Below are 16314 nucleotides of genomic sequence, written 5' to 3'. Positions count from 1 at the left end.
TGCTAACATAGGGTCTGACAAAGAGTAAACTCAATGAAGGCATGTATGGATCCAACGAACATTTACATAACACTCACTGTGTGCTGGACCAACACTGCCTAATAAATGACCACACATGTATGTCACAGAGCTTCAGGAGTGCTGTGAACAGATGAAACTGCTCATGCTAAGCCCTCGAGTTACTCAAGCGATAAGAAATCGGGCTAAAGAGAATACTAAGTTGAGGAGTACACATTTCCCCACTCATGTGGCATCTCTGGGAGACTGAGTAGATTCATAATGAAGGGAAGTCATTATTTTAGGAAAACTAATAAGCCATACAAAAGAGACACAAGCAATGGCAATGGAGTTGAGACGTGAATAAATCAAAAATGTGTCCTAAAAGAATTATTGGGGACTGAGTATGCCTGAAGTACTAGTAGGGATGGTTTCAAAGTTTTTACCCCATGAACTAAGGTTAATGCAATAAAAGCCTCAAATCCTATTCCTGGAAGACACACTGGAAAGATTTCTAGCCAAAATAAACTCACAACTGCACATAAGTGAAAAAAGGAAATGGTACTGTATATGCAGTGTGATCCCATTTTTGTAAAAAAATAAATAAATAAGTGATCCATCGGGGAAAAACACACACAATATAAATAGCATATAATAAGACAGCACTTTTTATATTCTTCTTTATACTTTTTTTTTGCATTTTCTGAGCTTTCTGTGATATGTATTATTTTTATAACAAAGGCAAAATATTGTAAGCTCTCTATGCAAAGATTTTAGACCTGGAAAGAACCCACGTAAGGAAACCAAAAGTCAGAGGAGCAAAGCGACTGTTCAAAGGTCACCAGGTAAATAATTCCCGTGACTCCAAGTTTAGGACTCTTTACCCGACCGCTCTCTCTCAAAACCTTTGTCGGAATCATCCCAGAAAGATCAACACTCTTTTTTCCTTTGAAAGTTTCCACGAGATGACAAATGTAAAGCACTTTCATATGTCAACATGCTTTGCACTTACTTCCCTTGAGTTGATCAGTAAGATATTTAAAGAAATAGTGTACGATTATAGAGTTGTTTTGTACTTATTTCCCTGGTTAATCCAAAGATAGAAAAGACCAACACAGTCTATTCATAATGCTCCCAACCCACACTCTTTCCACTTGAATAAACTTCATTCACCTGTTTCCTCCTCTCCATAAGGTTCTATCTAAGTGATGCTGGGTGGTACTTATAGGAAGCCAGTGTGTTTGGCCCAAGTACAAGTATTATGGAACACACTCTGTGCCAAGGACATTTAACCTGATTCAACATCACTTGAAAAGCCCTGGGATCAGATTTCTTTGTTTTGGTTTTGCATCAAGTATATTGTTGACTGTGGAGAAGGTGCTGTCGTGGAAACTTTGAAGACCTCTATTGGTGGTGAGGTGTAAAGTGAAATCTACCTGATATCCTGATAGGGAAGTGGTTGAATTGGAAAGAATGTGGGAATGTTATCAGATCACAGCAAAGGCAGAAGATTGGCACAGCTGAGAGCAATAAAGAGCAATTAAAGGACAAGCCAGGAAGAGTAAGGAAGAGGCAATTGCAATACAAGAAAACAAATGAGAACACAGGTAGGATCCTGAGAAATAGCAACTGTACAGTGAAGGGAGTAGGAGACTATGTATCCAGAGTCCTGCGCACAGGAGAAGAGCAATGGGCTACTTTCATCAATGCACCTCTGAGCTCCAAGGAAGGAAAGGGGCAAAATGCAATCAGCAGCAGCAGCATCTGAACCCAACACCAGTATGGTTGAGATCAAGGAACATTTGGTGATGTTTTTAATTTTTTTTTATCATAGCATCATGTATGAAGTCAATGGCTGAACAAGGGTTGATTAGAAGTCCCAGCTAAAGAAATTCCAGTTGCTATGCCTCTGTACCAATCGCAGCCTATGGGTGCTGCTCCTCACACTTTCCCATGCAGACAAATCCCTGGGGATCGGTGGAAATGCAGACTCAGGTTAGGTCTGGGAGGAGGCCCAAGATTCTGAATTTCTTACAAGTTCCAAGGAGGGGTGCTGACAGACTGGCCTGCACCACACTTTGGGTAGCAAGGATGTAAAGTGGCTTCTGAGGAAGGAAAAAGAAAAAAAACAATCCCATCACACTGACGCTTAGCAATAACAAGAAAAACAACCACTTATTCAGGGTACACTATGTGCCACTTTGTATGTGATATCTATCTAATTCTCCTACAACACCTGAAATGGTTTTCTCACCTCTCTTTTGTGGTTGTGGAAGCTGATATTCAGGAAACTTATTTGCTTCCATTCAAACAGTGCCAGGATTTAAACCCAAGTCTGTCTGCCTTCAAGACCATTTGTCAATAAGCTACAGGGATGAGATTAAGAAGTTTATTAGTTCCGTGATTTTGGAAAGCCCCCCACATTTCTCTGAGCTGTGATTTTTTTATTTTTTTTTTCATCTCTGGCATGGGAATAATGGCAGAGCTGTGGTTTGGACCAAAGGAGGTACTAGATGTAGGAGAATTTTGAAATCTATAAAGAACCTTATTTAAATAAAGATACAATTGTTCTAACTAACTTTTTGAGAAAACATGCACCGAATACCCTCGTCTGAATAACCAGTTTGTCAGTTGTTCTTTCTACTAAAAATAATGGTCCATGAAAAGAAGCAGCTACATCAACTTACAACTCAGTCGCACAACTGCTTTCCCTCCAGAAAACAGCGGTACCTCGGTGTGCAGCAAATATGCTGTGTGCACACCTCCAATTTTGTCCTACAGAATACTGAACACGGGTAAATTAGGGTTGAAATTTAATAAAATCTGCTTCGTTATGGACATTTTTACTGCTTCATCTAGGACAGTGATGGGCAACCTTTTGAGCTTGGTGTGTCAAACTTCGCCAAAAAACTGAGCATAACTCGGGTAGTGTGTCACTTTGAGGAAAAAACTAACTCGAAGACTCTAGTCGCAAATGTTTCATCCTCAGGAGCAGCAAATATTTCATCCTCGGCATGCGGCCGCGTGTCATCAGAAATGGCTACGTGTGTCAGTGCTGACACGCGTGTCATAGGTTCGCCATCACTGATCTAGGACATTCTTATAAGCAAAATATACCTTTGTGTTGCAAGTGCATGACTACTTGTACAGTTGGTGCCATTGCCTCGATTTCCGCTAAGGGGCCAGCAGTTTTACAGGCACCAGTGTTTAATCCCCTCAGTGTAAATGTCAATATGGTGAAAAGGGCAAACAACATCTTACTAATGATGTTACAATCCTTTGGACTGCATGGTCCCCCTGAAAGGCCCCCAGCGATCCACAGGGAGCCTCTGAGAACTGCCACCTGAAATATTTTGGCTGAAACTCTACCTGTGTTATCTTATTTGTAAACATATTTATCCAGAACCACATAAAAGTACTCTGGAGAGCACGAGGCTCTATTTAAAAACAAAATCTCGTGGCCGTTGTATTTATTTTGCTGCACAGCAGCTTCACAGAAAAACCACTTGCGTTTCTTCTCAGTTTTCTCTCTCTCTGTGAGCGACCATACGCTCTGGATGCTCACTCACGTCAAAGAGCTTCTCAAGGGAAAGAACCCCGCTTCAGAGCAAGCTGCACTCTCAGGATTCCTCTCCTGAAAACCAAGATAAAATGATCGGCAAGGGTCCCCAGTCTCCCCTGTGAGAAAACGTCTGCCACCTAAATGTGTGTAAAGTCCTAAGATAGGATGAGAAAATGATCAACCCACAAATGAGAAACTCCCTCCCTCCAAAATGACTTTCTATCATCGCTATTATCCTAGTCTAGGACAGTTTAAATGTATTAAGAAGGAAACTCAAAATAAGAAGAAAGCCACTTTCCTGTATACCCTGGAAGCTCACAATAACCCAGGACCATTGACTTCACACAATGCACAGGGCAAATGGATGAGATGGCAGTAGCCATTAGTCCAGAATAAAAATTTGAGTTAAAAGTCCTTGCACTTATCATAGCTTACTTGGGTGCATTCTTGTCTTAGTCTGCTCAGCTACTGTAACAAAATACCAAAGACTCGGCGGCTTAAACAACAGAAATGCATTTTCTCACAGTTCTGGAGATTGGGAAGTCTAAGATCAAGACGCTGGCCAATTCGCTTCCTGGTGAGAGCTCTTCCCTGGCTTGCAGATGGCCGCCTCCTCGTGTCCTCACGTGGCCTTTCCTCATTGCATGCCCCGAAGAGGTAGCATACAGGGTAGCTCGCTCTCTCTTCTCACTCTTCTTATAAGGCCACTAATCCCACCAGGAGAGTCCCCCTCTCATGACCACATATAAACCCAATTATACCTCCCACAGGACCTACCTCCAAATACCATTGCATTGGGAGCAGGGCTTCAACATATGAATTGGGGTGAGGGGTAGACACAAACATTCAGTGCATTACAATTCCAAATATTCAAAGTCACAATGTCTGGGATTGGAGCCCAGGAATCCATGTCTTTAAGTTCCCAAGTGGTTCCTATGCACACTAATGTTTGAGAATCCTGACTGTAGCCCTGTGAGCCAGATAAGTTTCCTTATCTGTAAAGTAGGATTGTCACCATACTTGCCTATTTCAACGTTGTTGAGGTATTGAGGATCAATTAAGAATATATGGGAAGCCCTAGCCAGTTGGGCTCAGTGGAAAGAGCGTTGGCCTGGAGACTGAAGGGTCCCAGGTTCGATTCTAGTCAAGGGCGCATGCCTGGGTTGCAGCAGGCTCAACCCCCAGTGTGGGGCATGCGGGAGGCAGCCAATCAATGATCTTCTCTCATCCTTGATGTTTCTATCTTTCCTTCTCCCTTCCTCTCTGAAATAAGTAAAAATACATGGGTTTTTTTTTTTTGTTGTTTGTTTTGTTTTTTAAAAGATGTTTAAAAGGAAAAAAGAATACATGGTAAAATGCTTTCAAAAACTGCAAATTGCTATGTGAATGATTATAATCATCTATGCTTTTACTACTGACATCTCAATCAAATCTTATTCTAAAAACTACAAGTGAGTGAGGAAGCCCTAGCCCATTTGGGTCAGTGGATAGAGCATCGGTCTAAGGACTGAAAGGTCTTGGGTTTGGTTCCAGTCAAGGACACATACCTGGAATGCAGGAGGCAACCAATCGATGTGTCTCTCTAACATCATGTTTCTCTCCCTGTGTCTCTCCCATTCCCTTCCACTCTCTCTGAAAAAAAAAAAAAAAATCAATAGGAAAATATCCTCCGGTGAGGATTAACAAAAAAATAAATAAATAAGAAATAAAAGAAGAACACAATGAAAAATATATAGATGTTATTCTAACTCTTGTAATTCAATCTCAGATAACGAAAATACTCAGGAACTAGAGTGCTCTAGTTAATATTTAGCTGAATATTCTAGTCATTTCTTAAAATCCCTCTTAAATGTACTAGTACACTGTCTTTCCTTGGTAAACACATAACTTAGCTCTGATCTGATGCCAAAGGGTTTTCATGGAGGGTCTCCATTCTGATTATTGTTGCATAGGATTTAGGCTTAGAAGAATAATCTCTGTTCTGCTAAAAGCATTTTTGTTTATTTTTTGTTGTTTGGAGGATATTTCATGGTTGATAGAGGCATGTTTATTTTAAACAAAGGCAGAGCTCTAATTACAAGTTGTATTCCAAAAACTTATTTGTCCCTAAATTGTTTGGAACTTGAAATGCCCTTCCCCCTGGCCAAAAAAAATTATGAATCACAACTAAGTTCTCTGGCTTGTCCAACAAGCCAATAATATAGATAAAACACATTTGCTATGTCTTGAAAGTCCCAAATGTTTGCAATAGGATTATCAAAAACAAAATTAGGATATGATGGGGCAGGAAACAGCAAAACAGAATGTCCAGAGTTAACTGGAAAAGTAGAATAGAAGAGAAAAAGACACATGTTGAATGGGTATCTCTGAGAAAGAGACTTCATGGAGTAGAAAAAGCTAGCATATAAATGCTGAGAGAGAAAAAGACTAGAATGTGACTCAAATCAGAAGATAGGAAGTAATAGAAAGCAAGGCCGGAGGAAAGAGTTCCTTACAAGGACCCACAAAGACTGAATTTGGAGTGTGGCAGCAAAGTCACCCAAACAGAAAAGGCCTTGGTATAAGGGAAGGAAGTCATGTTTGTACCTGCAGGATGGCCTTACTGGCACATGCCCGATGGTCACATTGAGTTGTTTGTACCTGAGCAAATGCCCAATGGCTAGATCCTAATTCTGAATCCAAGTTATTGTAGGGGCCCCGCTTGTTCTCTTAAGGAGGCTGGCCTTAGTTGTAACTTTTATTTATAGCTCATTCACTGCCTTTTCCTTCTCCCTTTTATAGCAATAATTATATTACATTATTATATATTATTATATATTACAGTGATAATTATTATTATTCGCTAATAAAATGTTTGATCTTCTCCCTGAATTTACACCCAAGTGTCATCTCTATTAATGCATCTATGTTTGAGTTCCTGTCCTTCAACTGGCCATCTGAGTAAGTGGTTGCACATTTGGTCTTTCCATCTTGCCCTTTTCCAAGTCAAAGTGTCACTAGGTCTAAGTGAAAAAACACGGTGCATTCATTCATTCATTCATTCAACCAAAGGTTGACATTGAGTATAAGGCACTGTGTTAGGCCCAGTAGTAAACACAACAGTCTTGTTGAGTTCCCAGAAATCTTGGGCATATTTTTTTAGAAAATGTGAAACAAATACCACAAAGAGCAAACAGGAGACTTCTCTGGCCTCTAAGATGCTCTGGTTATCTTGAAATAAAATGCAAAACTATCGCTGGATTGATGCAATGTCAAGTCCAAGTAAGATTAAGAGCAAAGAACTATCTTGAATATTCTCCATGCAATATTCTAGAAATAAGATAATGTGTTACAAGAGGAAGGACAGAGAAGCTAACATTCACACCCAAATTTGATAAACAAGGCCAACTACTGCTACTTACAATGATGTAAGGTCATTTTGCAATAACATGCTAAACTATGGCTGGACAGATGTTAAATTTCATAAACCAAAGAGCAATGTCAATTCCAAGCCAGATTAAGAGCAGAGAATTATCTTGAACTAGAGGCCCAATGCACGAAGATTCGTGCAAGAATGGGCCTTCCTTCCCCTGGCTGCTGGCACCGCCTTCACTCTGGTGGGAGCGACCTTTCCGCCTCCCCACGCTGCCCAGAGGCCCAGAGCAGCTGGGGCGGCGGAATGCCTGTGTCGTCGCCATGGTGACGACACAAGTGTCCCGCCCCGCCCCCAGCCGCTCAGCACCTGTGTATGCAAATTAACCCGCCATCTTTGTTGGGTTAATTTGCATGCTCACTCCTGATTGGCTGGTGGGCTTTGTGAAGGTATGGTCAATTTGCATCTTACTCTTTTATTAGTGTAGATATTCTCCATGCTGTATTCTAGAGATAAGATAATGTATGGCAAGCGGAAGCAGAGAGAAACTAACAGAATTAATAACATCCACACCCAAGCCCTAGCTGGTTTGGCTCAGTGGATAGAGCGTCAGCCTGCAGACTAAAGGGTCCCGGGTTCAATTCAGTCAACATGCCCGGGTTGTGGGCTAAATCCCCAGTTAAGGGCATCATTGATGTTTCTCTCTCTCCCTCTCCCTTCCTCTCTGAAATCAATAAAAATATATTTTAAAAAAAGAAAGAATTCTTTCATTGAAAGGTGAAGTAGTCTTCACTCACCACCACTGAGACACACGGGTCTATGTATTCAAAAGTATAGCAGAAGGTCACAAACAAAAATAATGCTATAGAACAGCAAACTGGAGAATGAAGAAATGTACTTCCATGTGATTGAAAGTTATCTGACCCTTTAAAATTATCCCAGGCAACAAGGACATTTCAAATAAATATTTAAGTCCAACCTCAGTGGAAGTGGACATTTCAGTTCAAGTTAATTTGGAACCAAAGAAAGGTATTTAACATGCCTACTGAGGCATATAGAGAATACTACTTTCTATACAAGTAGAAAACTCTTGGAGTTTTCTGCAGAATGGCTTGGTGCCTAGGAATCAGCATTTCCAGGGCCTACGGCCAAAAGTCCCCAGAGCAGAGCCAGCTGGTCTCCCCCTGGGATCAAACGCAATTGGGGAGAAGCCAGGGCAGGGCAGGATCTTCCCCTCCCGCATACCTACTCCTCATTTAAGTTTATCTGAAATATCTTCAGAAAAATGCAACAGTCATGTTGTCACTGCAAGGCGATGCAGTGTTTATCCTGCTAGATAAAAACTGGCTGAGACCTCCCCAGTGGCTGGCCTCTCATAACCTCAACACCAGATGCAATGAGTCAACCCATTTCTCCAGCTTTGTGAGGAGTGTGCTCATGTTTAACCTGAAAAAGGAATCCCATAATTGCAGCTCCTTTCCAGAAGACATGTCCCAGAGCTCTTTGATGACAACTGTCACGTTCCTTTTGTAGACTTTTCCCTTTGGAACTGCATCGTTTGGAAAAGGTCTGAGGGGGAAGAAGGGGATTGAAGTAGGGAAGGGAAAGGTGAATGAGTAAATTAAGAGTTTCAAAAATACAGCAATGTGTTTTGGTGGATATTAATGCCCACAGTACTACATAGGAAGACATGGGACAAAAATTCTTTCCAATTCAATTTGTGTTAGAGCAAAAGACCCCACCTTGTGAGATTAAAATATACATATATATATTCAGGATTGTCCTACTTGTGGAAGTAAGTCCTAGCACACTTCCATGTCAAATACCAAGTTGCGTCATCAGAGCATAACGGAACGCGGTTTCACCAGGGGACTGCAGAGGCCAAAGACTGGAATGCATGTTCCAAAGGTACACCTTCACTGACACTGATTGTGGATCTCTGAGTAAATGAGCGGGAAAGATTTAGAAACTAAATTCAGCAACTGGAAATTTAGCAATCTTTCAAGAGTATGGGCATTTAGATATGATTTCACATTGGAGTTCACATACAGATTCATTGTATAATTACTCAGTACCTTGTAGAGTGCTAAATGCCGAAAGTACTGATACTAAATAATTTAGGTGATCTGGATGTAAAAGCTAAGGTCCCCCATTAACAAAAGCTAAAAAGATGACTCTAGACAACCACTGAATTCTCATCGATATCATGTGTTCTAGACTTAAACTGTGGTACATGATGCAAAAATTTATCTTGAGATAAAAATATATGTGATCTGGGACACTACTCTTTGAATCTTAGGATTTCTTTTTTTTTTAAATCCTCACCCTAGGATATATTTATTGTATTGATTTTAGAGAGAGAACGAGAGATTTCTTTCTTTTTATCTAGCAATATAAACACAAGCATCCCCTTGTGGGAGATAATCAGTGATAACATGACTGTTGCATTTTTCTGAAGATATTTCAGATAAACTTAAATGAGGAGTAGGTATGCGAGAAACATTGATGGGAGAGAGAAACATCGATTGGTTGCCTCCCCCACGTGCCCCAACCAGGGATGGAACTCTAAACCTGGGTGTGGGCCTGACTGGGAATTAAACCCGAGACCCTTCGGTGCACAGGAGGATGTTCCAACCAACTGTGCCACACTGGCCAGTATATGACATTATCTCTTTACTCTAGGAATGTTGGTTCCTCAAAATACATCTCCATGATACCCAAAGTATAGTGAAAATGTAAATTCCTATGAAAGGAAAAAAAGATTTCAAAATCAGAAAAGATATTCTCTACACAGCATTGTTCAATCATAATATGTAAGTGAGGATATAATTTAGGGTACACTATACACGGAAATCTGTTCTTTCCAAATAACACAATTTACTTCCACACATACATTGTTCCATTTGATCCTCACAATAATCCTATGCGTTGTGCAATGGGTTGATGTCCTCATTTTAACACAAAAGAAACTGAGTTTTGGGGAGAGAGAGGTTACACAAGGCCTCAGCAATTAATAACAGCCATAAAACCAGTAACATGTTTCTGACGCTCAATCCAGCCCTTCTCACCACAAATCGAGACTGAAAAACAACCCCTTCATTTCAAAAACCTGACAGTTGATCCTGCAACGACCATCATAAAATAGCAGAGGAATAATGAGGATTTCTGTCATCAACAAAAATCGTGTAATCTATGGTTAAAAAAGAGTGGACAGAGAATCATAAACATTTCTTTCCACTCACATGACATGCATATTGATGGGCTTTCTGCACAGCTGCAAGGGAATCCCTAAGCAGAGCCAAAAGAAGAAGTATTTTCTAAAGTTCCTGATAAAACTTGAGCTCTGATAAATCTTTTCCGAGTGGAATCCGTTAAAAGAATCAGAAAAGTCATGAACACTGCACCCAGGGCCGCCCAAAGCCCGCCCTAAGGGGTAAAACACCGTGGGTGGTTCCTAAGACCCACAGCTTTCTGGCTGGCCATTTCCCCCTCTAAACACCTAGTACTCTCTGAGGGTTGCAGGTGGTATTTCTAAAGATCACCTTTTTTTATTATTATTATTTTAACAGCCTGCTTTCATAAACAGACTCTTTTATAAGCATCCGTTAATACAACTGAGAGTGAACTATTCCCCCGGGGTAAAAAGGAGGCACCGAAGTAATAAGCAGGTATTCCGCCTGCAGAGCGGAGCGGGAAGGTGAAGATCTGAACGCAGGCTGCCTCTCTCCGGGCCCCGGGTGCTGACCGCGGGGGACCGCAGGAGCCGGGCGCCGCCCTCCCCGCCCGGGGCGCCGCGCGGGCCGCGGACCTACCAGCGACAGCACTTTATAGGTGTTGGGGTCCTTGACCGGCCGGGCGCGCGCCGCCTTCTCCAGCGGCTCCTCCCCCAGGTCCATCGGGGCCAGCAAAGACGCGGCCGTCTGCGGGTCCCCGGGCGCATCGGCGCCGTGGCCGTGGCTCGGGTCGCGGCCGTTCCCTGCCGGGCCCTCCCGGCGGCCGTGCCCGCCCTCGCCGCGGCTCCCACCCCCTGCAAAGCCGTCGCGATCCATAGTGGCCCCGGCGCTCCCGCCCCGCCGCCCGGCCGCGCCTTTAATAGGCTCCGCGGCGGCCCCGCCCCGCCCCGCCCGCGCGCCCGCCCCTCGCCGCCAGACCCCTGGCCACTCGCCCGCCGCCCAGCGCGAGAAGAGAGGGGAAAGCAACTCAACGCCCCGGATTATTTGGCTTCCTGTCTGATTTCGGCCACTCGGCCTGTGTGTTATTTTGGGTCCTTTACGTGGGCGTGTCTTTAACTTTCCCCAAAGCCTTCCCCGCCCCGCGCCCGGGCACCTTCCGAACACTTGCAGGAATCGCCCTGCGTGGCCTCGAGGCGCGGGCTGGACTGGAATTGCAGTGTGGTCTGCAGAGGGCATGAGATCATGGGGCCCCAAAATAGAGCAGGAGGAGAAGGATGCAGCGGCCAGGCTGCAAGGTGGGAGAGTGGAGCCGGACAGACCCGTGTTTCTGGATGCACATGCACAGAGACTACAGGGACCAGCGTGGGGCACTGCGACCTTGTTCTCCCACGTCAAAAGGAACAAGAATCCCTTCAAAGCCCTGCTGCCCACTACCTACCCTACTCAGGGAGGAGCATCCAACCTTGAAGATCTGGTTTTACAAAACACACACAAAAGGAATACTTAAGGGTGTGTGTGTGTGTGTGTGTGTGTGTGTGTGTGTGTGTGGTTCCTGGCCTTTTGTCCTTGACCTTGTTTTAAAATATTTACTTATTAGTTCTTTCACACTTTCTATATTGAAGGCTTCAAAGTATCTTGTTGCCTGCCCTGTCCTGAAGTTGACGCTGATACTTGGTAACTAATATCAAACGTTTAATTCAATCTGAAATACTTTCATAGTTTTTTGACCAGGACAGGAACAGTAGGCCATAATTCTTGGTGGGTGTTGATTCACCTTGGATTCTACAACTTTTACATTTCCTTGCTCATCAGTTAGAAAAACCACAAATGGGTAGTGAAGGGAGTCCTGCCTGTCAAGGGGAAACCAGTGACTTCCAACGGCTTTGCAATACTCGGGAATGCCTTCCCTGACTAAGGAGTTATACAATCCCAAACAATTCATGTTCAATGCATTCTAATTACACAAATGTTTCTAAAAATGAGAACCGGTGTTTAACAGACATAAAGCGTGTGTTGTCCCCTTTGAAGTAGTCAACTTGGGATGCTTTTCCTTTATATTGACTCATTCATTCATTCAATTCAAGCTATTGGCTTCCAACTATGCATACAACCACATCAAAGATGAATAAAAGTAAATCTTTCCCAAGTGGCTTTCAGTCTGGTCCAAGGGAGTGAAGGCAATAAACAAAAAATTAAAACCCAATTCATATATGCATTGTAGAAGCACAAATAGGATATTTCGAAAGCTTGGTGGAAAGAGTAAAGACAATCTGTCAAAGCATTATTGAGATTTTCTTTTTATTATTTGTTACTTTTGAGTCAGCCTACAAGCCACCCAAAAGAAACAAGTTTTCACCATGTCGTAGTCACACATATTTTTTTTACCCCAATCTTGGCTCCCAATTTTCCCTTAACTGGTTCCAGAAATCAGAGTCAAGGACAAAGATTTGCTCAAAGGTGACTGGTCAAATGAGTGTCAAAACTTCTAAAAGCAACTCAACGGAGATATTCCAAAGTGGCTTTGAACCTGACAAAACAAATGGAATACGTGTATTGTCTGCATCCCAAAACCATAAATCACTTAAAAGTCTTGTACTATTGGAAAAGTCAGCGTACAGTCTGAACTCAAACATCTAGGCATCCGCAGGAACGAAAAATAAGTGAGATAGCCTCCCTCCTTTCGGTGAACAATGTGCCCAGTTAAAGGGGGCAACATTTCCTCCTCAGTGAGTGGATTGTGTGCCCATTGTGGCAATAGATTTCTCAAGAGAAACAGGAAATTTAGATGTTTGTATGAATTCTCCAGATTGCAAAATTTTGTCTACAAAATTCAGAAAAACAATTTCTTTAAACACTTTAAAGTCCAAACAAAATGTAACACATCTGCAGGGTGGGCCTGGCACACAGGCCACCAGGATGTGGCCTCTGCCTTGCGCTCATGCCTTGCCTGTGCCAGTTGAGACTTTTATGGGCAACTATAAAAACCCAACTGCAATTCTAAAATCAGAGGAATAAAAACGAATCAAGTATGCCACTCATATTGTTTAGCTGTAGGCATCGCAATGCCTGTCATTTAGCCTTGCCTTGGTCTTATTTAGATTCTAAATGGTCTGTGGGACAGCTTTACACTCCAAAGTACAATGAGGTCATGAGACATAAAACTGCAACACAACTGGGTCCTCCGGCTAGTGCAAAGTGAAAAATGAATGTTTCACTCTTAGTCCTCAAACTCTCCGCTCTAATGATTGAGGGCTCTAATCTAGTGCAGCAGTGAAGATGGTAGTTTAAGCTTTTAGAAGACCTTAACTTTTACTATACAGATATATTTAAATATTTTTTCCCTTGGTGCTTTAGATATAGATGAGACCAAAACACCAAACAAACCCCATTTATCTATGTTTGAACTACGACTTCTCAAGGCTGAGAAACAACTCCTCAGCTTTTAGAAAATGAGAATGCTGTAGAGTAATTACTTTTGCAGCTGCTCCAGAGCTTCCCCGCTTCCCCCAATCCTCCGGTGAAACACCAAAGACATCCAGCCCAGTCTAAAACAGAAAAAACCGCAAGGCCCTTTCATCTTTATGAGACTTAGAAAAAAAAAACCACGTCTGTGACGTTCATTTATGTTTAAGATTTTTGCATGACATCTTAATTTCTCTTCCTTTTTTGTAAGCACAGAAATATGCCCTCTGGAAGAAGCTCGGATAACTATGTGACCTGGTACAGATTACAAGAACTCTCTGAGATTTGGTTTCCTCACTTATAGAATGCCATTACAGCCCCGCTAGCGTGGCTCAATGGTTGAGCGACAACCCATGAGTCAGGAGATCACGGTCTAATTCCTGTCAGGGCACTTGTCCAGGTTGTGGGCTCAAACCCCAGAAGGGGGCGAGCAGGAGGCAGCCGATCAATGATTCTCTCTCATTGATGTTCCTGTCTCTTTCCCTTCCTCTCTGAAATCATAAAAATATATTTTAATTGTAGTACAAATAATATCATAAAAGTACACTGCTATCGCTAAATGCAACAAAATGTTTAACATTTCCCAGCTTTACATAAAAGTTTAAATGTATTTTTTTTTATATTTTTGTCACCCAATTCTTGCCTTTAGGACAGAGAATATCCCTATCTTATTGTTCCATAAATTAAGCATGATTTATACATAATTTTTGGGAAGGTTTGAGCGCTGCTTTTGGATATGCATCTGCAGAGGGAGAGCCTGTGGGGGCAGGAAGGACTACTTGCCCCTCTGGGGCAAGTTGTTGTCTGAATGAGTGAAGTGAACCCAAAAGTGAAAGGTGCAGTTGAGAATACTAGAAACTGTAGAAAAATGGAAGATGCATAATACCCCCTCTAAAGGCACCTGCTACCAGTTCTTCACTTTTTGCTTGTCCACATTCTCTGCCTCTCCCCATTATCACTTGTACCTCATTTTGCACAAAATCTAGTGTTGCCAATAATCTGCATTTATGCCTCTCCTTTTGCTATTGTTTTCTATATGCTTCATGTCTTTTAATTTTTTTATGTGTCCTCTGTTTCTCCTTCACTTCTTTAAATTTGTTTTAGACCTATTTTTTATTATACCACTAGAGGCCCGGTGCATGAAATTCGTGCATGGGGTGGGGGGGGAAGGTCCCTCAGCCCGGACTGCACCCTCTCGCAATACAGGACCACTCGGTGGATGTCCAACTGCCGGTTTAGGCCTGATCCTGCTGCTGGATTGAGCCTAAACCAGCAGTCAGACATCCCTCTCGCAATCTGGGACTGCTGTCTCCTAACCACCCTGCCTGCCTGCCTGCCTGATCGCCCCTAACCCCTCTGCCTGCCTGCCTGATCGTCCCAACCACCTCTGCCTCAGCCCCCGCTGCCACGGCTTTGTCCTGAAGGACATCTGGAATGATGTCCAGAAGGTTGTTCAGCTGTCAGGTCTAATTAGCATATTATGCTTTTATTATTATAGATGTTACTAGTAATTTCTCTGTTGGATTTTAGCTTTTTTTTTTTTAAATGTGATTTTCTTACTAGTTGCTCTGGAGGTTATAATGCACATGTTTACCATCTACTTCAGATTAATACTGACTTAATTTTGGTAAAATATAACATTTTTCCTGTGATACATCTTCATTTTCTGTGGAGAAATAAAGCAGAGCCTTTGGGCTCTAGGACTCCAGGCCTGGGATACAAGAAGTTACCCTATTATAATTGACATTCAATAAATTGCACGTATGTAAAGGATAAAAGAAAAATAGACATTACCATATTAATATATTTAATTAGTTGCCATATAATTACCAAAGTAATATATTTAGCATGGAAAATAGATTTAAAATCTTTATACAGAATGCTAATACACCAGCCCTCTGAACAACCATTAAGTGATTACCTACTGTATACTGCACTAGAAACACTGGGGATAAAGAATAAAAGCAAGAATAATCCATCCTGTGGAATCACAGAGGGAAGGTGGGGAAGGGTGGGGTAGGTGGGAAGAGATCAACCAAAGAACTTGTATGCATATTAGTATATGCATAACCCCTGGACACAGCAATAGGGTGGTGAAGGCCTGGGGCAGTGGGGTGGCGGGGGGGGACAAGAAGAGGTCAGTGGGGGAAAGAGCGGGACATATGTAATACTTTCAACAATAAATATTTTTTAAAATACAATAAATAAACCTCTAATTCATAAAAAGAAAGAAATTAATGTATGATGAATAGAATAGTAATTATTCACAAGTCTCAAACTTTCCATGTGGATCTAAAATCAAGTAATTCTGAATTCTTGCTATCAATACATCTAGAATCAAAATTAAATTAACTTTATTGTAACAAAAATTAATTATCCAGTAATTCCCATATTATTGGGATTACTATACTTGTACTAAAGAAAAATGAAAGTCTTTAACTTATAAATTTCATTAAAGTGTTCAAATTAAAATGAAGAAAATCAAAGTTTCAAAAAATGTATGAATAATTAACTGTTTATGCTATATAGTTCTTGATTGTGGAAATTTTGATAACTGATAAAACTTATACTAAAAATTTAACTGTTTTTTAATAAAATTAAATAAAATCAGGGTGAATATACATTTTAATATATTCATGATTACTAAATAAAAAGATTATTTCACATTCTTTACATCTAAAACTATTGATTTATTCTTTGTTAACATACATTCACATATACACACACAGGTGTTTATCTTTACATACATACTAGAGGCCCGGTGCACG

The 16314-nt window shown here is 41.6% G+C and overlaps 1 protein-coding gene across 1 annotated transcript in view; it reads right to left on the bottom strand.

The window, feature by feature from the left end:
• Positions 1-10963, bottom strand: part of ENPP1 (ectonucleotide pyrophosphatase/phosphodiesterase 1) — a 64561-nt gene extending 53598 nt beyond the window's left edge. The window contains exon 1 of the mRNA XM_079781091.1: positions 10724-10963. Within this exon, the coding sequence (XP_079637217.1) occupies positions 10724-10960 (237 nt within the window). The 5' untranslated portion in view covers positions 10961-10963. The remainder of the gene's footprint in view (positions 1-10723) is intronic.
• Between the last annotated feature and the right edge of the window lie 5351 nt (positions 10964-16314).

The sequence above is a fragment of the Cnephaeus nilssonii genome, assembly GCF_951640355.1.
Source record: "Cnephaeus nilssonii genome assembly, chromosome: 9".
Classification (NCBI taxonomy): Eukaryota; Metazoa; Chordata; class Mammalia; order Chiroptera; family Vespertilionidae; genus Cnephaeus; species Cnephaeus nilssonii.
The sequence above is the reverse complement of the archived record's forward strand: the minus strand, read 5'-3'. Positions and strand labels throughout refer to the sequence as shown.